Source organism: Lithobates pipiens, unplaced genomic scaffold, assembly GCF_037356315.1.
Source record: "Lithobates pipiens isolate NorthernLeopardFrog02 unplaced genomic scaffold, aLitPip1_a1.2 Scaffold_13, whole genome shotgun sequence".
Taxonomy (NCBI): domain Eukaryota; kingdom Metazoa; phylum Chordata; class Amphibia; order Anura; family Ranidae; genus Lithobates; species Lithobates pipiens.
Window position 1 is genome coordinate 418,755,151 of NW_027507718.1, and position 23,654 is coordinate 418,778,804.

The 23,654-nt window shown below is 42.8% G+C and overlaps 1 protein-coding gene across 2 annotated transcripts in view; it reads right to left on the reverse strand.

Annotated features, from left to right (window-relative positions):
• SLC30A9 (solute carrier family 30 member 9) overlaps positions 1–23,654 on the reverse strand; it is a 134,519-nt gene that overhangs the window by 85,688 nt on the left and 25,177 nt on the right. For both annotated transcript variants that reach the window (XM_077477562.1, XM_077477563.1), the window contains exons 3-5: positions 21,167–21,229; positions 17,190–17,289; positions 6,754–6,846 (exon numbers count right to left, since the gene is read on the reverse strand). In XM_077477562.1, coding sequence (XP_077333688.1) covers positions 6,754–6,846; positions 17,190–17,289; positions 21,167–21,229 — 256 coding nt within the window. The remainder of the gene's footprint in view (positions 1–6,753; positions 6,847–17,189; positions 17,290–21,166; positions 21,230–23,654) is intronic.

The following is a 23,654-nucleotide window of genomic DNA, read 5'->3' on the forward strand; positions in this document are numbered from 1 at the left end:
GGAGAGAGAGAACAGCACTTCTCTATGGCACAGTGCTGGATAAGATTAGGTATAGGGAAAAAAAAAAAAAAAAAAAAGTTTGATCCCCTGCCAATTTTGTATGTCTGCCCACGGACAAAGAAATTATCTAATTTTAATACGTTTATTTTAACAGTGAGAGACAGAACAACAAAAAGATCAAGAAAAGCATTTCAAAAAAGTTATAAAAATTGATTTGCATTTAATGAGTGAAATAAGTATTTGATTCCCTATCAATTAGCAAGATTCCTGGGTGCCAGGTGTCTTTTATACAGGTAACAAGCTGAGATTAGGCGCACTCCCTTTAAGGGCGTGTGCCTAATCTCAGCTTGTTACCTGTATAAAAGACACCTGTTCACTGAAGCAATCAGATTCCAATCTCTCCACCATGGCCAAGACCAAAAAGAGCTGTCCAAAGATGCCAGGGACAAGATTGTAGACCTACATAAGGCTGGAATAGGCTACAAGACAACAGTCAAGCAGCTTGGTGAAAGTGACAACAGTTGGCGCGATTATTTGCAAATGGAAGAAAACACAAAATTAGGGCTGCAACTAACGAATATTTCCATAATCGATTAGCTGGCTGATTATTGTTTCGATTAATCGGTTAATAACCTCTGATTGACATTCATTTTCAATCACAGTGACGGGAAAATTTGGAAATAATAGAAAACTGCTTGGTCAAAGGAATTTTCACAGTGTATGTGGTTTTCATTCAGAAATTATATTAATTTTAAAAACAAGTGAAAATTTCAAACAAAATTCTCTCATTCAGCGAATGTACAAAAGATTTTTCGCCTGAATATTCTCATCTGACAATTGATCCATAAGGCTCGGTGCACACCTATGCAGTTTGCTTTTGATCTGTGTCTGCAGTGCTTTTTGCTGTGCGTTTTTTTATTTCTGTGCATGTGATTTTACTGCAGTTTGCATTTTTGTATTTTTTTTGGGCAGATTAAAAACACAAATTGCTTCAAAAACGCATTACATGCTTTTCTGCAGCTTTTCCATTGAAGTATATTGAACCAAAGAAGCACCGTTTTGCATTTAAAAGTGACACTTTACAAATACGCAGCGGATGAAAAAAAAGCACAGATATGAACGTGTCCTATAGGAAACCATGTAAATGAACTGTAGTGCAGTTCTGCAAAAAGCACCAATAAACACATAGATGTGAACCAGGTCTAAGGCAGACTAATATTAGCCCTTTATAGTAAAAAAAGCAGATAGTCCCTACTTTTCATTTTTTTTACTGTAGAACTGTGAAAGTAATATTTACAGTAGCTATTTGCTCTTTTTGTACTATAAAGGGCTCATTTTAGTTTTTTTTAACCCCATTATGTTACTGGGCAATTAATCGATTATGAAATTAGTAATCGATTAATTTCATAATCGATTAGTTGTTTCAGCCCTACACAAAATAACTGTCAATCTCCCTTGAACTGGGGCTCCATGCAAGATCTCACCTCATGGAGTTTCATCGATTATGAGAATGGTGAGGAATCAGCCCAGAAATACACGGAACAATCTGGTCAATGATCTCAAGGCAGCTGGGACCATAGTCACCAAGAAAACAACTGATAACACACTATACTGTGAAGGACTTAAATACTGCAGCACCCGCAAGGTCCCCCTGCTCAAGAAAAGCACATGTACAGGCCCGTCTGACGATTGCTAATGAACATCGGAATGATTCAGAGAAATGGGTTAGAGAGTTGTGGTCAGATGACACCAAAATCAAGCTCTTTGGCATCAACTCAAACATGAAGGTGGAAACATTCTGCTTCAGGTGTGTTTTCTGCTAAGAGGACAGGACCATCAAAAAGGGATGATGGACGGGGCCATATACTGTCAAATTCATCCTTCCCTCAGCCAGGGCATTGAAAATGGGTCATGAATGGGTATTCCAGCATGACAATGACCCAAAGCACAAGGCCAAGGCAACAAAGGAGTGGCTCAAGAAGAAGCACATTAAGGTCCTAGAGTGGTCTTGCCAGTCTCCAGACCTTAAGCCAATTGACAATAAGTGGAGGGCACTGAAGGTTCGAGTTACCAAATGTCAGCCTCGAAACCTTAATGACTTGGAGAGGATCTGCAAAGACGAGTGGGACAAAATCCCTCCTGAGATGTGTGCAAACCCAGTGGCCAACTACAAGAAACATCGTACCTCTGATTGCCATAACCTCTGGGGTTTTGCCACAAAGTACTAAATTATGTTTTGTGAAGGGGTCAAATAATTATTTCACTCATTAAAAAAGTGTAAATAAAATGTATAACTTTTTTGAAATGCATGTTTCAGAATTTTTTCTTGTTCCGTCTCTTACTGTTAAAATAAACCTACCATTAAAATTTTAGACTGATCATTTGTCAGTGGGCAAATGAACAAAATCAGCAGGGGGATGAAATACTTTTCCCACCTCAAGGTAGTCAGGGGGGGTCTGCACATGGCTATGGGAGGAGGTAGTCCCTGCGATCCTGAGCGGTCTAGGGAGCCGCACTCCATAGGCTTACACAACAGGACTTAGGCCCGCTCCCCCACTTCCTCTATATGACAGCAGCAAAAGCCAATGGCTTCTGCTGCTGCTGCTTGATTGCAGTGTAAAGAGCAAGGGGAGAAAAGATAGTGTCCTGCACAGTGCTGATCTATTCTCCCCTCTTCCCCTTCACACAGGGAGGGGGGCGCACAGGTAACTGAAAACCTTTTTTTACTGTAATGCAAATAATGCATTAAAAAAGGTAAAAATAGTTTTTAGGTTTAGTAACACATTAACCACTTCCCACCCGGCCAATGCATATATACGGCCGGGTGGGAGCCGTCTACTCCTGATAGGACGTTCAGGAACGTCATTCAGGAGTAGCGGGATCGCGCCCGCGCAGCGGCGCTATCCCGATGTGCTCGCGTCACCCGGACACGGCACATCTCAGATCGGCAGGAGGGCTCTGTGATTGGCCCTCCTGATCACATGACGGCCGTGTCCAATCACGGCCGTCATGTGATGTAAACAAACAGCCGGTTGCTAGGCAATCGGCTCTCCTCTCCTCACACGGAAGTCACCGCTGAGGAGAGGAGAGCAGAACGCTGCAGCCGGCTGATGATCAGTGAGTATGGGCTGCTTTTTACAGCTTTTTACTCACTGATCATCAGTGTAGTGTAAACACACAACACACCACACAGTACAAACACAGTCCCCACATATGTCCCCAAAACATACATGTCCCCAAATAATAAAAACACATGTCCCTAATAATAAAAACATGTCCCCCACATATGTCCCACTAAAATCACATGTCCCAATGATTATCTGCACACATATGTACGTGATCACCTGCACACATATGTACATGATCATTTGCGTACATATGTCCGTGATCACACAAACCCATTATTATACACTTAACGGAATTTTTTTTACCAAAAACATGTAGCAGAATACATTTTGGCTTAAATTTATGACAAAATTTGATTTTATTGGATTTCTTTTCAAATAGAAAAAAGAAAATATTGTTTTTTTTCCAAATTTCCGCTTTTTTGCGCTTATATCGCAAAAAAAAAAAAACGGAGTCGTGAATAAATAACACCAAAATAAAGCTCTATTTGTGCGAACAAAATGATAACAATTTCATTTGGGTACAGTGTAGCATGACCGCGCAATTGTCACTGAAAGCGCTAGAGCGCTGAAAGCTGAAAATTGGGCTGGGAAGGAAGGGGGTGAAAGTGCCCTGTATTGTAGTGGTTAAGGTAAAAAGCTTTACCACCACTTTGAGTTTCTCATTACAAATGCAAATTAGGTGTGCGCTGATAGACTGAATTTTAACAATAGTTTTAGCTTTCAATAATAGGGTAACCATTCATAAACAGTATGCGATCTGTGATTGGCTACAGCTAATCACATGGTAAAAGGGATAGAATATAAATATATACATTATATTTTTTTATTTTATTTTTGGTAGCAGTGCAGAGGTCAGTAAATGGGGTAGCGACTTCCATGTTTTTATAGTGCACTCAGAATGTAGGAGAGGACAAAAAGTGGCATACCAAGGATGTACTTAATAATAATTGTGTTCCATATGTAAAATGGTATTACCCTGAGAAATGTCTGCAAAATAAGAGTTCACTGTCCTCTGATGGACCACTATACCTCCCAGATCCACCACGATCCACTCCCATGACTGGGCTGACCTGTGTATGCTGCATACACATGGTGTAAGCCTCATTTCCTTTTATACAAAAAAAGGGAACAACCAGCACCTAGACAAATAGAGTGGAAAAGCTTTGCGTGCAAGTTCTTCAAGTGCTCAGGCTCCTACTTGCCTTTAATTGATGCCCTTTCAGCCTAATAATCACCCGACGGTCATTAGCTTTAGTTTATGTTTACAGCAGAGGTGTAACCGGAACCTTCAGGGCCCTGGTGCAAAACAACATGATGGGCCCCCCTGCCCCTCCCTTCCAATTGTGGGAGGGTGTAATGAACCTCCTCCCTGAGCCTTGCTTCCCACATGCCCCCTGGGACGCACATCCAACGCAATCACAGCAGCCCTTTACCATGTGCTCAGCTGACCACATGTAAACAGATTTGCCGGTTATCTGTGGCCCTTTCCTCCCATGCTGTGTCTGTGAGGAAAGGAGAGGCGCTAACAGGCAAGAATGTCAGTAAATTGTTTACACTGATAATCAGTGCCCCAATCATCAGTGCCATCCATCAGTGCCACCTATTAGTGCCCATCAATGCCGCCTATTTGGGTTACCCATCAAGGCTCATTAATGCCGCCTATTTGAGCCCAGCGATTCTGCCCATCAGCTCCACCTAATCAGTGCTCATTAATGCCGCCTAACAGCATCCATCAGTGCCACCTATCAGTACTCTTCAATGCTGCTTGAGTTCTGCCCATCAGTGGTCCTCAATGCCCATCAGTGCCTCCCATCAATACTGCCTACATTCTGCCTATTAGTGTTCCTCAAAGCCCATCAGTGCTCATCAATGAAGCCCATCAATGTCTGCCTTCTCAGGATAGCACGGCTCTGAGCAGAGAGTGTGACTCTCATGGAACAGCACCACAGACACACCGGTATTGACAGTTCCATCTCCCCCTCCGTCCATCCTCTCTCGCACAGGATGACAGAGGACACAACTGATCTGCTCCCCCTTCTCCCCGCTCCCTTCTCCTGTCCTGTGTGCTCCACGGACAGTCAAATACAAAGCGAACGAGCTCACACTTCCCAAAGAGCACACACAGGAGACGGGAGGGGGAAAAAGGAGGAATAGATCAGCTGTATCCTCTGTCATCCCGTGCGAGAGAGGGTGGAGGGGAGATAGAACGGACAATGCCAGTGTCACCCTGTCCCAAGAGCGACTGTTGCGACCCTGGTAATTCCACCACTGGTTTACAGTCAGCACAACAGACAGAAACCATCTAGGCATATCTGTATACAGGGATACTTCACTTAGCACCAGTATCAGCAAGGTCCCCCCCCCCCCCCCCCCCCATCTTCTTTTGGGTCACAATTCTTGTTGGTTAAACTAACCTGGATTATAATTTACTGCTATTACAGAGGAGAGAGGAAAAAAAAAAAAAAAAAAAAGCATTTTGCTCAATACTGGAACCTTAAAGTGGAACTTCACCCAAAATGAGAAGTTCGGCTTTAAGTCCACCACCGCTCCTCCCCAACCAAATTTGGCGTGTCTTTTTTTGGGTGAGAGCAGGTACCCGCTCCCACTACCACTTGGTTTGCCTAGGTGTTCTAAGAGGAAGTTCTCCTCTCTCCCCCGGTCTTCTGGGACACGTCACAGGTCCCAGAAGTCTGCAGGAAATTCACAAAGTTGAGTGCGCTCAATCATGCACAGTGGGCAGCCAGCTGTGAAGCCGAAAGCAGCATAGCCAGCTGCCCACAGTTAAGATGTCTGCGTCAGGAACCCAGAAGCTAGTGAAGAGGCACAGGCTACAGGATTTGTAGCTGATGACTTAACTTTTTCCCCAGAGGAGTGTACCTCCTCATTGAAGTGAAATTAAACTCTGGATTAAAAAATGATAAAAATCTAAGTATGTATTCTAAACTCAAAAAAAAAAAAAAAAAAAAAAAAAAGTCTTACTCTCAGCCTCCTCCAAATCTACCAATCCCTTTTGTTTTTTCGACTGTGTGTTGTTTTCCATGGCCCCAATGAATGTAGCCACCCTCTCTTGCTCACTCTGGAGATGGATTAGGGACTATGTTCTATGAGATATGTAATGTGCATAGAGCAGTGCATATGATCACAACTAACATGCTCTGCTTGTTCCAAACAGGAAGGGAGGGTGAGAAAGAAAGGTGCTCAGGGATCAAGTTGTAAAACATGTGTGGATTATTAAAAGCAAAGCTTACAGAAAATGATGTCCTAATATAGTTTCTTAGACAACTTATCAAATATGCCAAAAAAAAAAAATATCGAACAGTCTCAGATGGAACCTCACCGCCCCAGAATTTGTTGGGAGTCAGAAAATGACTGCTTCCATCAGAGACTTCCAACACAGGTACCCTGACAGATTCCCCAAAGTTGATAGAGATGACAGCAGCTGACACTCGATACAAAATACTACTTATTTAATGGTGCCCCTAGAGAGCTACAATACAACAAAAGCAGCTGCGTTCTGATAATTGAAATGTTCACTTTGCACCTTGGGTTAAATTGGGTTCCTATGGATTTAACACATCCAAGTCACACACAGGAAAAAGTTTTTATTTGCATCAATATCACTTACTTGGTCTCTACATCTGACCTTAGGAACACAGTAAAAGATTCAGTGTCATCATGGGGACTTCTCCGTCTAATCTTCCGCAGTGGTTCCAGGTCACTGATGCAAAAAAAGGAAAACAAATGAAAGAAGATTAGAAGCTCATCAAGCTCAAAGATCAGAACACAGACCTCACAGCACAGAATAGACCAATCCAAGGCAGCTATATTGAAGTCATCAACCCTAAGGCTGCTTTCACGTTGATCAGTTTTGCGTTTTTTTTTTTTTTTTTTTTTTAAAACACACACACACACACACTGCACCTCCCCATTGAAATGAATGGAAACTGCATAAAAATAAATATGGCAAAAACCTGTGGTTGCATTATTTTTTTTGTGCGGTTTATGAGTCACATGTTCTTTTTCCCACAGGTGCAGGATGCACCGGAAATGCATATGCATTTATGCAATGGATTAGTGTGAAAGTAGCCAAATGCTGCCTTCAAACTGATAGCATGAAAGGGCCATTGAACACGCAAACATCCACCAAAAATGTAGCAAGCAGGACTTCTAAAATGCAAACGACTGGTGTGAAGAATTCCACATGTTATTTTTTAAAGGGATGCATTTTTCTTCTGCTTTTCTTCCGCTTTAACTGAAAAAGGGATCAGTTATAAAAAGCCCTTAGTCAATGGGAAGGCATCAAAAACATCCATGTGAAAGGGCCCTAAACTGTTCAAATCTTATTTTCAAGAGTACCTGCAAAAGATCACTGCTGAATTAACCACTTAAGGATCGCCCACCGTTGTTTTACGTCAGCTGTTTGAAGAGGAATATCTTTGTTATGGCATAGCTAGCTGCCATAACCCCGGTATCCTCTTCAAGAGCACAGAGTCCTCTATCAGACAAAAGTGGTCTCAGCAACAGATCCACTACAAGGTGGCTACCGGAGTCATCAGTAGCGGTGGAGACGATCTGGTCCTCTCCCCTTCACAGGTTGGAGGCAGAGAAAGATGACCCCTGCTCCGCTCCATAACATTGGAGGGCAGAAGCAACGTCAAATGTCACTTCTTCCCTCCAGTCTTAAAAAAAAAAAAAAATTGAATTTTTGTGTAAATATGAGATCTGAGGTCTTTTTGACCCAGATCTCACATTTAAGAGGTCCTGTCATGCTTTTATTTTTTTATTTTTTTTTTTTTTTATATATATATTACAAGGGATGTTTACATTACTTGCAATAGCAATTAAAGTGACTCAAAATTTTTGTTTATTTTTTTAAACGGACAGTGTAAAAGGGAAAAAAAAAAAAAAAATTTAAAAATCGCCCGTCCCGCCATGCTTGTGCGCAGAAGCATAAGCAAGTATGCATATGAAAACTGAGTTCAAACCACACATGTGAGGTTTTGAGCTATGAATAAGTGCCATGATAGGGCGTGAAACGCGTTAGCCATTTGTCCTGTTTTCCCTATTTTTTATGAGGTGACTGTACTTGGATTTTAATAGTTTGCCAATAAAGATGCCTTTTTTGATGTGCTGCCATCCAGGAATTATTTTTCTAATCTTGAGCAGAGCCAGCACCTGTGAGTTCCATTAGGGTGAGCACTGGATCTCGAAGGTTGGAGCGGTAATTTGTGCCTATTGCCGTGATCATTGGAGAGCAATATTTCTAGCAACATACCTCCTCTAACTCAAAACTGGTAACCTGTAGAAATGTTTGTTGGCTATGGAGATTAAGGGTAAAAGTTTGTCGCCATTCCACGAGTGGGTGCAATTCTGAAGCATGACATGTTGGGTATCAAATTTACCCAATTTAACACCATCTTTCACAATATTAAAAAAATAAATAAAATTGGGCTAACTTTACTGTTGTCTTATTTTAAGTAAAAAATAAATAAAAAAATTGTGCTTGTAAGACCTCTTCGCAAATATGGTGTGGCAAAGTATTGCAATAACCATTTTATTCTCTAGGATGCCTGAAAAGGAAAAAAAAAAAATATGTATTTAATAATTAGTATGTACTTTATTTACCAAGTTAAAAGCTTTTTTTTTTGGGGGGGGATGGGTTCTAAGTAATTTTTTTTTTTAACTTGTAAACACCAAGTCTGAAAAATAGGTCCGATCTTTAATTGGTTAAATCAGGTGCTTAGTAAATAAAGAACATGCTAATGGAGAATCAGCAATAAGAATTATTGTATGGCTACTAAAAATAGAACTGGTGCAACAGAAATGCCTGCATACAAAAAAAAAAAAAAAAAAAAAAAAAAAAATGAAGCAGTGTTCTGTGTTGCACAAAGCAATGCCCTGCAACATAGTTGGAGTACCTTGAGTGTGATAAATATATTGCATTTTTCAGCTCCCTGTTCAATGTACCCCTGACAGATGACATTTTGTTATATTGGATGAATAAGTGTGGCCACTTTCACTATATATATATATATATATATATATATATATATATATATATAATGTTCTCCACAGAAACCCTTTTCATTGGTTTGTAGAGTGACAGCCATTAAAGCAGAACTTTACTGAGCGATTGGCTACAGGCAATTCAGACACATCTACTTAGCATCTTGCTGACATTGATAGCGGCATATTAACCATTGCCAAGACTGAGCTCAGCAATAGATGCATGGTAATAGTACCACTGATGTGTGCTTAGGACTATGTATTCCCAAAAGAGAGGGACAAAAACAGGGAGAAGTAGCACAAAAGTGCAGCGGTCAGGGTCTGAGCACCCCCTAGTCATTCCTCCATAGTATCATCCTCTCCTGAAAGTCCTGAAGCGGCCAACGAGCGATTGGAGCCATCAGGCATTGTAGCTACCTCCAACATTCCAGCCTCTGCCACTAAAGACAATTTGGCTACAGCTCTGGCTAGTTTGGAAGGAAATATGGCTAGTTTTCTCACATCCTCCTGCCAGGCTGGGAGGAAACGCAAAAGATCCCCTTCCCCTGCCCTGGACTCGGCATCTGCGGATCAGGAGTGGTTAAAGAAGAAGTCGGATGTGCACCTGGTGGTCCCACTAGAGGGGCAGGAGGATGGTTCCTCATTGGAGGACTCTATCCCAGAGGATTCGGGTTCAGCTTCACAGTCACAAAAGTTGTTTGTTCAATCGCTCACTGAAACAGTGTGTTTTTGTTATAAATTACCCTTAGCAGAAACGGCTGAAGCACCTTTCTCCTCTTTGGTTTCAACGCAACCTCCTCCGGGTTCACATGCTTTTCCTATACACCTGTTGCTGGAACAGTTTATGCTGACTGGGATCATCCAGATAGGCATTTTATTCCTCCTAAAAAGATTCTCTCAGATTTATCCTATGGAGGAGAAGTTCACTAAAAATGGAGTTTGCCAGCAGTAGATGTGTCAGTTTCCTCTCTGAATACGAGTCTTACCTGTTCAGTAGACAATGTTCAGGTGTTTAAGGATCCAGCAGATAAAAGACTGGAGACATTGCTTAAAGCCATTTTCCATGGCTAGTGCAGTTGCACAGCCTGCTGAAGCGGCAATTAGCATCTGCCAATCTCTCGATGACAAAGTAAAACAAGTCATCAAAAAGGGGAAGAGGTCCCAGATTTGGCAGAATTTCCCAGGGCTTTTTATTTTGCAGTTGACGCTATTAAAGATTCTATTCATCAGGCATCTCGCCTTGTTCTTCTGTTAGTTCACATGCACAGGATTTTGTGGCTTAAGCATTGGTCAGCAGAGTTGCCTTGTAAGAAGCTGCTGACTGGTTTTCCCTTTCATGGGGAACGATAATTTGTGGATGATTTGCATAAATATATCCAAAAGATATCTGGTAGAAAAAGTACTCTTCTTCTGGTAAAGAGGAAGAGTAAGCGTTTTTCTTTCAAACGTTCTGCCTCTCCACCGCCAGGGGTAACAGCCTCCAGTTATGAAGGCCTCCACCGTCAACTCCAAGAGGAAGGCCTCAGAACCAAAAACACAGGGTCAGAAGAAGCCCTGGGGGGGGGGGGGGGGCAAGAGTCTGCAAAGCAGAGTCCCGAGGCCTCCTTATGAAGAGGCACCCCCGCTCAATCAAGTGGGGGGAAAGGCTCTGACAGTTCTCAGGAGTGTGGCGGGAGGAAATCCAGGACAAATGGGTCATCTCCACAGTGCCTCTGGGGTACAAACTAGAGTTTCCACCATCTCACTTTCTAAGATTGAGCATTCCTAAGGACCCAATAAAAACAAAGTCCTCATATCAGGCACTAGACCTGCTGCTATCTCAGGGGTTGTCAGAGACTCCCTTAACCTCCCTGGCGGTATGATTATTTCGGATTTTAGGTGCTGAAAGCGGTACCATTATTTTGAATGGAAATTTGGCGTTTTATATTGTAAGCCTGCAATTCTTAGGAATAACTCACTGAAATCTGTTTAAACCAAAGTCTAGTAGACATGCCGGGTAGGATAAAGTTTGAAACACAAAATCATAAATTATAATATAATAAATAACTGTAAATAATACAAAATAATATAATAATCATACTTTTTATTCAATAAATTTTAGTAAATAATATAATCAAAAATATTGGTAGTCATATTGCTTCAGTAAACGTCTCTGGTATGGAAAATTTTAAAACATGGTACAGCACAAAGTCCAACATCACAGTCAGGACAGTAGAACCTTGTTTCTTTTCGAATTTTCCTTCCAGTGTCGTCACGCTTAGAGCAGCAAACGACACACATCCTTGTGGGTGCTGCTTTCTTTTCTGTTGGTGGAACGTGGTCCACAAAGTGCCGACCAGTCAAGCGTTCCGGGTTCACAACGCCAGCAGCACGACGGCCAGATCTGTTTACAGACGTTGGTGTTTGGTGCCTGAGGAAAATAAGTTTGGCAACTTTCCACACAAAGTCCGCATGAACAACAGGCTTGTCACTATTTTTTTTTAGAAGAATGAAAGCATTCCACAGGCACTGCTCCAGAAGGTGCCTGAAGATTTTTTTATAATATTTTTTCTGTTGCTTCCTCATGGCTGGGTAAAAAGTCATGGCCTGGTCAGCACGGTCAACACCTCCCATAGTATGGTTGTAGTCCATCACGACTTGGGGCTTCATGATGTCTTTTCCACCTTTTGTGTGTACCATGACAGTAGAGGTGTTGTGAATGGTACTCATTAGGCACACGTCTTTTTTGTCGCGCCATCTCAGTGCCATCATTTTTCCTTTTTGCCAGGCAACTATTTCTCCTGCCTTGAGCTTTTTATTGACAAAGGTTGGTGGCAAGTCACGCCGGTTAGCTCTAACGGTCCCGTATGCATCTGTTTTATGCTGCAAAAGGAACTCATAGAGTTCTGGAGAACTGTAAAAATTGTCTGTGGTTACACAGTAGCCCTGATTCAGCAGCGGTTCAATTAGAGTAAGCACGGAAGCGGTTGCCAGTCCATAGTTACTGAATGTCTCCTTGAACTTGGTTCCTTTCCCGGTGTAAAGTATAGAATTCCATATGTACCCAGTGCTGGATTCACAGAGCATGAATGATTTTATTCCAAAACGTGCCCTCTTGGACGCAATAAACTGTATCCAGCTGAGTCTTCCTTTATAGGCCATCAGACTTTCGTCGATACTGATGTCTGTCGGGTATATAGGTTTTCTGGAAATTTTTCTGAATCATCTGGTAAAGCCCCCAAATCTTTTTTAGTTTTGGTGCTGGATGAGAAGTCTCGTCGAATTCCTCATTATTTTCAAAGTGCAGATATTTCATTATAAGGGAAAATCTGTACTCCGACATGACGGTGCCAAAAAAAGGAGTTGCGAGCAATTTGTTAGTGGTCCAGTACCACTTCTGCAGGGGTTTACCAACCACTCCCTGTAGAATTATGAGGCCCAGAAACTTCCAGATGTCCTCCTTGGTTACAGGTTCCCACTTTCTGCTCCTTGCAAACCTCTGATGCGTAGCAGCTTGTTGTTCGTGGTACCGATTTGTCTCCATAACAATTTTTTCTATAACCTCATCGGTCAAAAATAGTTGGAGATATGCCAATGGGTTGTCATCCACATCCACTTTGATACCAGGTGTTCCAGTAAATGGAAATCTTGGGGGCGCTGCATGCTCCGTACCGCAATCAATTGAGCACCAAGTCCGCACATCACTTGGCAAAGTCGCAGGATCATCACTAAAATCGCTTTCCGTGCCTGACGACGAACTTCCCCACGAATCGCTATCACTGACTTCTGCAAGGGATTCTGCATCGCTGTCGCTGTTTCCAAACAGGTCGTATGCCACTTTTGAGGTAGAGGCGCGCTTTTTTGATGCCATGGTCGCTCTGCAGTTTCCAGACACAAAGTATAGTAAAACTGCAGGCAGGGGCACTGGATAAAGCAATGGGGGCAAGCTAAGGTCAGTTTTATTTTATTTAGTAATGTAATCCAATAGGATTACAATGTATCAGTGTGTTTGTGCTTTATACTTTTTGAATTTGGCGCTGGTTCCACCTCCCTGCGTCGCTACGCTCGCAGGGAACGGAAGCCAGGTCACACAGTGCATCGGGCGGAAGGTCCGGAAGATCCGACCGCCGTACACAGCGGGGATACATCGCGGGATCCCAGAGACAAGGTAAGTTATGTCTTTCTGGATCCAGCGATGCAATCCCGAGTGTGGCTCGGGGTTACCGCTAATGGTACAAAAATCTCACCCCGAGCCACACTCGGGAATACCGTCAGGGGGGTTAAGAGAACAGGGGTTGGAAGCATCAAACCCATTTTAGATCTCAAGGGTCTAAACCAATTCCTAAACAATTGTTCGTTTTGCATGGAAACAATTCGCTCAGTGGTATCTACCCTTCAGGGAGGAGAACTTCTAGCATCAATGGACATCAAAGATGCATATCTCCATGTTCCAATATTTACTAACGATTCCTGCGATTCGCAGTAGAACAGCAGCATTTTCAGTTTGTGGCCTTGCCCTTCGGGTTGGCCACTGCACCTTGGGTGTTTACAAAGGTCCTGGCTCTGCTCTTGGCAAGATTGAGAGCCCAGGGTGTGACAGTGGTGGCGTACCTGGACGACCTGCTGCTGATAGACAAGTCCATGGCAGGGCTAGATCAGCATGTGATAAGCACAGTCAGATACCTGGAAACATTTAGGTTGGGTTCTCAACCTAGAAAAATCGTCCTTATGACCAGAAAAAAAGATTGGAGTACTTGGGTTTAGTCATAGATACTACCCACAAGAAAGTGTTTTTACCCCAGGCAATCATTTGTGCCATAAGAGATCTGGTACTCTCAGTCAGGACAAAAAGGAGAGGTCTTCTGTCCGGTCTTTGCATGAGGTTGTTAGGGAAGATGGTAGTCTCATTAGAGGCAGTTCCCTATGCCCAGTTTCATTCAAGGTTTCTGAAAAACAGTATCCTGGCTGCCTGGAGCAGGAAAAGTCAGGATTTGGATTGTCCGATGAGTTTGACTCCAAGTGTTTGTCAAAGTCTCAATTGGTGGTTGCCAGCCAAAAATTTACAGAAAGCGAAGACTTTCATACCCGTCACTTGGAATATAATGACGACCGATGCCAGCCGCTTGGGCTGGGGAGCAGTCTTGGAAAAAAAAAACAAAGATTGTCCAGGGGAAATGGGCGGATTCCAAAAGTTTCCTTCCCATCAACATTTTAGAAATTCGGGCAGCACGCCTGGCCCTGAAGGCCTGGACAGACAGTCTATGAAACTGTCCTGTCTGGGTTCAGTCTGACAATGCCATGGCAGTAGCCTATATCAATCATCAGGGCGGCACCAGGAGTCGTGCTGCCCAAAGAGGTAAACCATATTCTTTCTTGGGCAGAAGAGCATGTGCCCTGCCTAGCTGCGGTGTTTATCCCCAGGAGTGCAAAATTGTCAGGCAGGCAGAAGTCACCAAAGGTTGCTCCCAGGAGAACAGTCTCTGCACCCCAATGTCTTTCAGGCCATATGCCAAAAGGTGGGGGCACCCCGGACGTAGACCTGTTGGCGTCCAGGTTCAACAAAAAGTTGGACAAAATTTGTGTCAAGGGCAAGGGATCCACTGGCTTGTGGAACAGATGCATTGGTAACTCTTTGGGATCAGTTTTCTCCAATCTATGCGTTTCGTCCAGTGCGCTTGCTCCCACATCTTTTACGCAGATTAAAAGGGAAATGGAATCTTGTAGTCCTAGTGGCTCTGGCTTGGCCCAGGAGATCCTGGTATGCGGAAATCGCGAGGATGGCAATAGGGGATCCTTGGACTCTCCAGTACTGACCCAGATTTGGGCCAGTGTTCCATCCTGCCTTACAAACGCTAAAATTTGACGGTTTGGCTGTGGAGACCCTGGTTCTAGAGCGTCGTGGGATTTCAAGTTCAGTAAGAACTACCTCGATTAATGATAGAAAACCAGCCTCTAGAGCTATATACTATAGGGCAGGGATATGCAATTAGTGGATATCCAGCTGCTGCAGAACTACAAGTCCCATGATGCATAGCAAGACTGACAGCCACAAGCATGACACCCAGAGGCAGAGGCATGAAGGGACTTGTAGTTTTGCAACAGCTGGAGGTTTCCGGCAATCAGGAGTAGAGATGAAATTAGCTACAAGAACTATCAAGGGTCAAGTCTCAGCTTTGTCAGTTTTCTTCCAAAAACCTCATTCTTTAGTTCGGGCCTTTATTCAAGGAGTATCACATATAAATCCTCCAGTCAGATCACCTCTGTGTCCATGAGATTTGAACCTAGTCTTTATCGGTCCTTCAGGAATCTCTTTTTGAACCAATATGTGATACTCCATTTGTCCTTGTGACAAAGAAATTGGTATTTATAGTGGCAATAACCTCCGCAAGGAGAGTTTGAGTTAGCAGCTCTCTCTTGTAAACAGCCATACTTAAGGTGGTCTTACATCCTTGCCCATCCTTTTTACCTAAGGTAGTATCCAGCTTTCATGTGAACCAGGATATTTATTTCTCTACCTTCGTTTTTTCCAGAACCACATTCTGCAGAGGAAAATTTACTAATCTCCCTTGACATAGTAAGGGCGGTTAAATTCTATCTGAAAGCACAAGCTCAGATACGGAACACCGACTCTTTGTGCTACCAGAAGGTCCCAGAAAGGGGCAAGCAGCGTCAAAATCAACTATTTTTAGGTGGATCCATCAGGTCATTATTCAGGCCTACGATTTAAAAAAGGAAAAGCTCCGTCTTTTCTTCCTAGGGCACACACTACCAGGGCAGTGAGTGCTTCTTGGGCAGTTCATCACCAAGCCTCCATGGCTCAGGTTTGCAAGGCCGCAACATGGTCATTAGTACATACATTCACAAAATTCTCTCAGGTGGGTGTAGGTCAACAAGAGGATGCCATCTTCAGGCGCACTGTTCTGCAGGCAGCAGTATAGGCACTCATGTCTGGCGGCAGTCTGCATTTTTTTTTGCATCTCCCTCCCCTCAGATGGCATTGCTTTGGGACATCCCATACAGTTATTACTGGTGCGCTGTCTCTCGTAATGTACGAAAAAAAATAGGATTTTTATAACCACTTACCTGTAAAATCCTTTTCTTGGAAGTACATCACAAGACACACAGCGGTCCCTCCCCTCTTTTTTGGGATATGTATATATGTATTGCTTTGCTACAAAAACGGAGGTACTTCCTGTGTAAGAGGGGTTATATAGGGAGGTGGACTTCCTGTCTAATTATGCCAGTGTCCATCACCTGAAGGTGGCGTATAACCCATACAGTTATTAATGGTGCTCTGTGTCCCATGATGTACTTCCAAGAAAAGGATTTTACAGGTAAGCCGTTATAAAAATCCTATTTGCAGGATGCAGAGCTTAGTAAATGAGCAGAAACTCTGCTGACTTCCGTCATCCAATCATGTGCAAGCAAAAATGCCTTTTTTTTTTTTTTTTTTTTTAAGTGATTGGGTACTCTATGCAAAGTGAAACTTCACCTAATTTACTAAGCTCTGGAGCAACTGCACTTTACAAAGTGTGGTCGATTTAACTTTAGTAACCTCAGCGTATTACTTGACTTTAAACAATATAGGCAGTTATTTATTTATTTTATGAAAGCAGTTCAAGTCCGTGGATCTGACTGTCTTTCACTTTAAATCCCGTACAGCAGTGCGCAGTTACTAACCGGTCACAATGTTGCAATGGAGGGGACGGAGAGAGGACCTGTAAGTGAAAGATCGCCTAGCCTTCTAGACAGGACTGTACCATAAAGGCAAAGCTGTGCAAATCTCAAAAAAATGGGACAGAAACAGTGGTTTGCCTATAGTTCAGCTTTAGGAAAGCATGCCTAGTATCCTATGAGATGTTAACACTCACAGCCCTAAAATTCCTACAAGTACGGCCAAGAAGTGATCGCACCTAAAAAGGGAAGCTCCAGCTCATGAAAACCATTTTTCCATCTCCCTCCTGCAAGGATTTCTATCTTACCTGCCAGCCACGACTAGATCTTAAGAAAGATTGTAGGACAAACAGGATTAGAATTAAATAAGGTGTGCAACCAGTTGTAATGTGTATTCCATACCTGGGTTTAAGGCAGAATTCATTCATTGCTCGTACTCCCGTGATGAAGTTATTCTTCATGTATTTTGTTCCATAATCTCTCTTTTTAAGAACTGCCTTAACTGAAATAAACAAATATGTATCAAAAAACAAAAAAAAATGTAAACCATTTCAAAATAAAAAATAAAGGGGGAGGAGTTTGAAATCTTCAATAAAATTTATTAGAGACCATTATCTTAAATAACCCAGATGACAGGGCATCGGTACTGGATGTTGTTCAAGGGCCTATCTTTTCCACTGCTCTCAACAAAAAGGACAAGTGTGGTTTATCAGAGCGGCCTGAATGGTTCCTCAATTCTACAACCATTTCTCCTCCACTAGTCAATCCAACACTACAAATTTTTCTAACAGAGAACACAGACTTGTAAAGCAAGTGCAATTAAAATTCATTAGTGAGGGAACAATGCGATTCCACCACCTTAAGGGATGCAGGCTTACCAGATTCCCAGCTGAAAAGGGCTCGTCATCCAATCCTGGGTAGTGAAAGTCTCCCGCTGCTGTAGACAGCTGCTACAAACGACTCACAGACCTGGCGTCTCCCGAAGTTCCAGTTAAGACAATCCGACAATCTCCATGTCAGTATCAGCTGAAACATTGAAAAATTGGTAGTGAAACACTGGGTCCAGCGGAAGGAGAAAAGGTAAGGCTGCCTCTTTCCCAACGCAACCCTTGCTCCCTTTCCCTCGTCCATTTGTCCCTCCGCTTGTGCCGTACTTGTCACGTGTCATGCCACTGGTATCTGGTGGTGTGACACGTACGGCGGAAGCGGAGGGACAAACGGATGAGAGAAAGGAAGTGAGGGTTCCGTTGAGAAAGAGGGAACCTTACCTTTTCTCCTTCCGCTGGACCCAGTGTTTCACCACCAATTATTTAGTGTGTCAGCTGATACTGATATAGCGGGATTGTCTGATTGCCTAAACTGGAAATTCGGGAGACGCCAGGTCTGGGAGTCGTTTGTAGCGGCCGTCTGCAGCAGTGGGAGACTTTCACTACCCAGGATTGGGTGACAAGCCCTTTTCAGCTGGGAATCTGGCAAGCCTGCATCCCTTAAGGCGGTGGAATCACATTGTTTCCTGACCCAGGAAGATTTGTCACAGGGTGTTACAACATCATCATCGCGTTGATTACTACTGTCACTGACTGTTTTGTGCATATTTGCCTCCATCACCAGAAACATTGACTTTTTGTAATGCATTTTTGATCCAGTCAATAGGGTTCACCAATATTATGACAACTCTGGTGTGACAGACACATATATATATATATATATATATATGCACAATTGCACTTTAATTGTGTTTTTATTTCACTTATTTTTTTTCATTTATTGTTCATCACTAGCGCAGCTCCTTATGTTCTACCATTTTGTTTGTGTTGTATATCACTTTAGAGTTGCAGCTTTCTAGTACTTACTTATATTGAATAGCGCAGTTCTTTTTCCATTAATTAAAATTCATATCTAGTCATTATAGCATACTGATCGCAAGACTAAAAAAGGAATGTACTCCTTGAACTTATGGATGCAATATAAATGTAAGGCCTCATGAACACTGGATGTTTTTAAATATGGCGGTTAGGGGCATCCGGCATGTTTTTTTTTTCCTGCCTCTAAACATGTATCCATACACACACACACACACACACACACACACACACACACACACACACACACACACACACACACACACACACACACAAATGAGTTTAGGGTCGGCATGTTTAAAGGCAGAGAAAAAAAATAAATAAAAAACCCCACTGCCAGCTCGTCCATGAATAGCAGCTTCTTAGCAGAAAAAACACTTGAAGCATGTAAACTCAGTTGGACGCACATTAAGAACTTGAGCATTAATTTCAGTGAATAGAAAAAATTATTTTGGCCAATGAAATTAATTAGCACCCAAGAGCTTAATGCGTCTAAATGCTTTACACATGTTTAGCAAACAGGGTGGGTGTGGGTGTTAGTGTGTGTGAGTGCAAGTGCATTAAAGGGTTAGTTCGCTTTTGCCAAAGCTAAAACTGCCAGTAGATAAAACCAAACTGCAGCTTTCACTAAAATTAGGCAACGCCCTTGCTAGGCTATCCATTTACCTCCCAAAGCCTGGCTGAAAAACTTCCAGAAATTGCATTCCCCATCCTGCCTGGTTTCTAAGACACTCCCACCATCACAGGAGTGAACTCTCAAACTACCAAACATAAGCGGTTCACCATTTACTTTGTTGAAGCATTGTTGAGCTTAGCGCTACTGCAAAAGCAGAAAGAAAGCGCATGCAAGGTGTTCTGACTCAGAGAATAAGCTCGCTCCTGTGATAGTGGGTAATGGCTGGGAGTATCTTAGCAGCATTCTAGTAAAGCAGTATAGGAGAGGCTATCTTTGGGAGATTTTTGGACAGGCTTCGGGAGGTACGTAAATGGCCTACACCTATAGCATTCAATAACACACAGTCCAACAAAATGATACTTCCAGTTGTCATTGCAGGCAAGATCAGATGCTTATTAATGTCCGTATGCAATGTAAATATTGGGAACATAACTACATCTAATAATTTAAACACAATTTAAAAAAAATATGAGCATCCCAGTGTTCTTTATTAGGAATTCTAAGTGGAAATGTGGTGCCAGCAGGGGGCTTCCGGTTTTTCACTGACGAATAAGGAAGATCTGAAATACTGTTAGTTTCTAATAAAGGCTGGTTTCACACAGAGGATCCATTTTTTGTTCAGTTACAGGGGAAAAAAAACAAAAAAAAAAAAAAAAAAACCACCACCTGACAGAGGCTCCTTATCACAATCGGAGATGCGGTGTGCCAGACTGACCTGCACCGGCATGTTATTCTGCTAGACATCATATGACGGCCAGTCAGGATAACAGAGCTACTTCCCGGCCGTCAATCTATAGGCCGGGCGGGAAGTGGTTAATAGCTCTGTCAGTGCCATCCTCTCCGCCGCTGTCTTCTCCTGCTGTCTCTCCTGGTGCCTTCTGTCCCATCGCCATCTTCTTCCTTGCTGCCGGTTACCCACTAAAAATAATTAAAATAAAAAAAGCCGCTGTTCTTCTGTTGCAGTCTTCCTCTGTTATGTTGTCGACCACCGTCTTGCATCTGCTATATAGCCATGGTCATTAGATGACGTCAAATGGAGAGCCTGCCCCCTGTGATGTCACAAGGGACGGCTCTCCAGGTGACATCAGCGGATAGCCATGCTCCATGGCTATATAACAGATGCCAGACAGCGGATGACGGCAATTGAAGAAAAGCAGCTTTTTTTATTGGGTAACCGTGGGCAAGGAAGAAGATGGTGGCAGGAAGAGACAGAGCTATTAATAAAGGAATTGTCAACGTTTGACAATGACTCCCAGATTCCGATAAGCCAACCCCCCCCCCCCCCGACCACAGACCCGACAACCACCGGCCAGGGTTGTCGGGAAGAGGCCCTTGTTCCCATCAACATGGCGGCAAGGTGCTTTGGGGTGGGAACCCCAAAGCACCCCCCCCCCCCCCATGTTGAGGGCATGCGGCCTGGTATGGTTCAGGAGGGGGGGGGGGGAGCACTCGCTCATCCCCTCCCTTTCCTGACCTGCATGCTCAGATAAGGATCTGGTATGGATTTTGAGGAGGTCCCTACAGCGGATGACTCATTGGTTAAGAACACGGCAGCCAGCTTCCCGACCCCCTCCTTAGCAACCAGCTATATACAGTGTGCTTAATGAGGGGAATAATAAAAAAAAAAAAAAAAAAAAAAAAAAGAAGGAAGGGGGGGGGGGGGGTGGGGGGGCGGCTTCAACATCCATTTTTCGACTGTCATAAAAAAAAAAAAAAAACGGAGCTTAGCAGAGACTCATGTCAGCGGAACAGCCGTGTGAAAGGGGCCTTACTCAAAATTACTGTTATTCAACAGAGTCCACCCACTATACTGATGAGCAGAAAGTTACTGAATCACAAACCTTTGACTTGAATAGGATCGGAAGGTAGCATGCCCTTCTGTTCTGGTTTGCTGGGATCCTGCCCTGTAAATACAAAAAAAACAAACATTCAAAAACACATGAGCTCCTACAAATTATTGCTTTCAGAATTATCTCTCAATCCCATTTTAGATTAATATTCTATTAAAACTGTCTCTTAGATGTCAATTTGTTACTACTACTGTAAAATTCATAATACAGTATTATAGGGTAGCAGCCTATAGGGAACAGTCTGATTTGCACTGCTAGGCAAATAAAGACCATGCCCTAGTTTAGGGTTTGCAAAAGAATAAGTAACAAATCATGATGTGATATATGCACCTTCTGGGTTTTCAGTTATTTGGTAATTGAGAAAGCAGCAAAGCTGTGAAACCCTGATGAGCAGAGGCGGCTCATTAATTAGGCAAATTAAGCGGTCGTCTACGGCTCACAGGGGTCTTGTGGCCACCTAATTTACCTAACACATTACCTTTTTACACTTTTGAAGGATGGGGATCACAACGCTGCTGTACTCATTTTGGCAGGAGAGTTTAGTGGCAGAAAAATCACGTCCCCCCAAACCCCCCCCCCCCCCCCCGCCACTGCAGAAAAAAAAAAAAAAAAAAAAAAAAAAAAAACCCATACACCTCTCCAGTCCCAACAAAAGGAGCCCGCCGTCTGACAGCTCTTAAAAAATGTAAGGACTGAGCCCCTTTCTGAGATTTGGTATTTATACGTTAAAATGTTTTTTTTTTGCTAGAAAATTACTTAGAAAAAAAAATATATGTTTGGGCGTTCTAACACCCTAGAGCAGTGATGGTGAACCTTGGCACCCCAGATGTTTTGGAACTACATTTCCCATGATGCTCTTGCACTCTACAGTGTAGTTGAGCATTTTGGGAAATGTAGTTCCAAAACATCTGGGGTGCCAAGGTTCGCCATCACTGCCCTAGAGAATAAAGCAGTCAATGCAATACTTTGTCACACCGTATTTGCACAGCGGTCTTGCAAGTATTTTTTTTTTCCCCCCAAAAAAATGTGCACTTTTTTTAATTAAAAAAAAATAAGACAACAGTAAAACTTAGCCCAATTTGTTTTTATATTGTGAAAAATAATGTTATGCTGAGTAAATAGTAACGTGCCACACTTTAAAATTGAGCCCGCTCATGGAATGGCGACAAACTTTTACCCTTAAAAATCTCCGTAGGCAAGGTTTAAAAAAAAAAATAAAAAAAAATAAAAAAAAATAAAAAAAATAATAATTCTACAGGTTGCATGTTTTGAGTTAGAGTTATGCGGGGCTACCCACGTATGCGGTCGTTTCTGCACGCGAGCTCGGCGGGACGGGGAGCATTTAAATTTTCTCTCATTTTACACTTTAATTTTTTTTAAAGTGTCACTTTTAATTCCTATTACAAGGAACGTAAACATCCCTTGTAATATAAAAAAAAGAAAAAACAAAAAAAAAAAGAAAAAAAAAAAAACACACGCATGACAAAAAATAAATAAATAAAAAATAAGTCCCTTTAAGAGCTATGGTATGCAATGATATGCAGACGGGTGGGGGCCCCATCTTCCCCTCACTTGTCTCCATGCCCAACAGGGAGAAGAACCTGATTGCCTCTGCCGATGGCTCAGGTAAGCGGCGGAAGGCACTGAAGCATGGAGGGAGGGGGGGGGGGGGCCTCTCCCACCCCCAATAAAAATAGAAGGAAAAAAAAAAAAAAAAAAAAGTGATCTCGTGGTGAATCAGCCACAGAGACCACCTTTATCTGAAAATCTGCCGCTGTAACAATATTCCTCTTCAAAGTAGCAACGTAAAAAAATGACGGCGGGCGGTCCTTAAGTGGTTAAACAACTAAGAGACGGGGCCACCCGGTGAACCCGTTCCCTTGTGACGTCATCAACCGAAGGCATGCTGGGTTGGCAATGTCACAAGTGGGTGGCGCCACCCAGTGACATTACCGGGTGGCCCTTGCCCCATAGTCATTTAAGAGCGATCTGACGGCTGGAGTCTTCGTCAGGACTGGGAGGTTTTTAATTCTTCCTCTTTCCAGTCAGCGGTGGCGGTTGGCAGCTCCACAAGGGACATTTAAAAAATAAATAAATAAATAAATAAATAAAATTTTCCATGTACCCCATACACATTCACAAGGGGGTGGGGGGGCGCAATATTATGGGTGTGAGTGGGGCTTTAAATCTAAGAATCGAAGTGTTGCCTAAGGCCGCACAAAGCCTAGAACCACCTCTGCTGCTCTGCTGGCGAGTGTAGCGCTTGTAAAACTGGCCTGAGCTGGGAAAAATGGTAAAAGAAATGTCACCGCTGGAGTCCTTAAGAGAGGAGAAGGTAATGATGTCATGATATGCCCAGTGAAGTAACTATCCTCACGCCATACAAAGAAATGAAATGGTCTAGATCGGTCTGTCTGCAGTCTTCTCTGGTCTACATTGGTTCAAAGTCCAAAATGTATAAAACCTGTCTAAGCGGTCA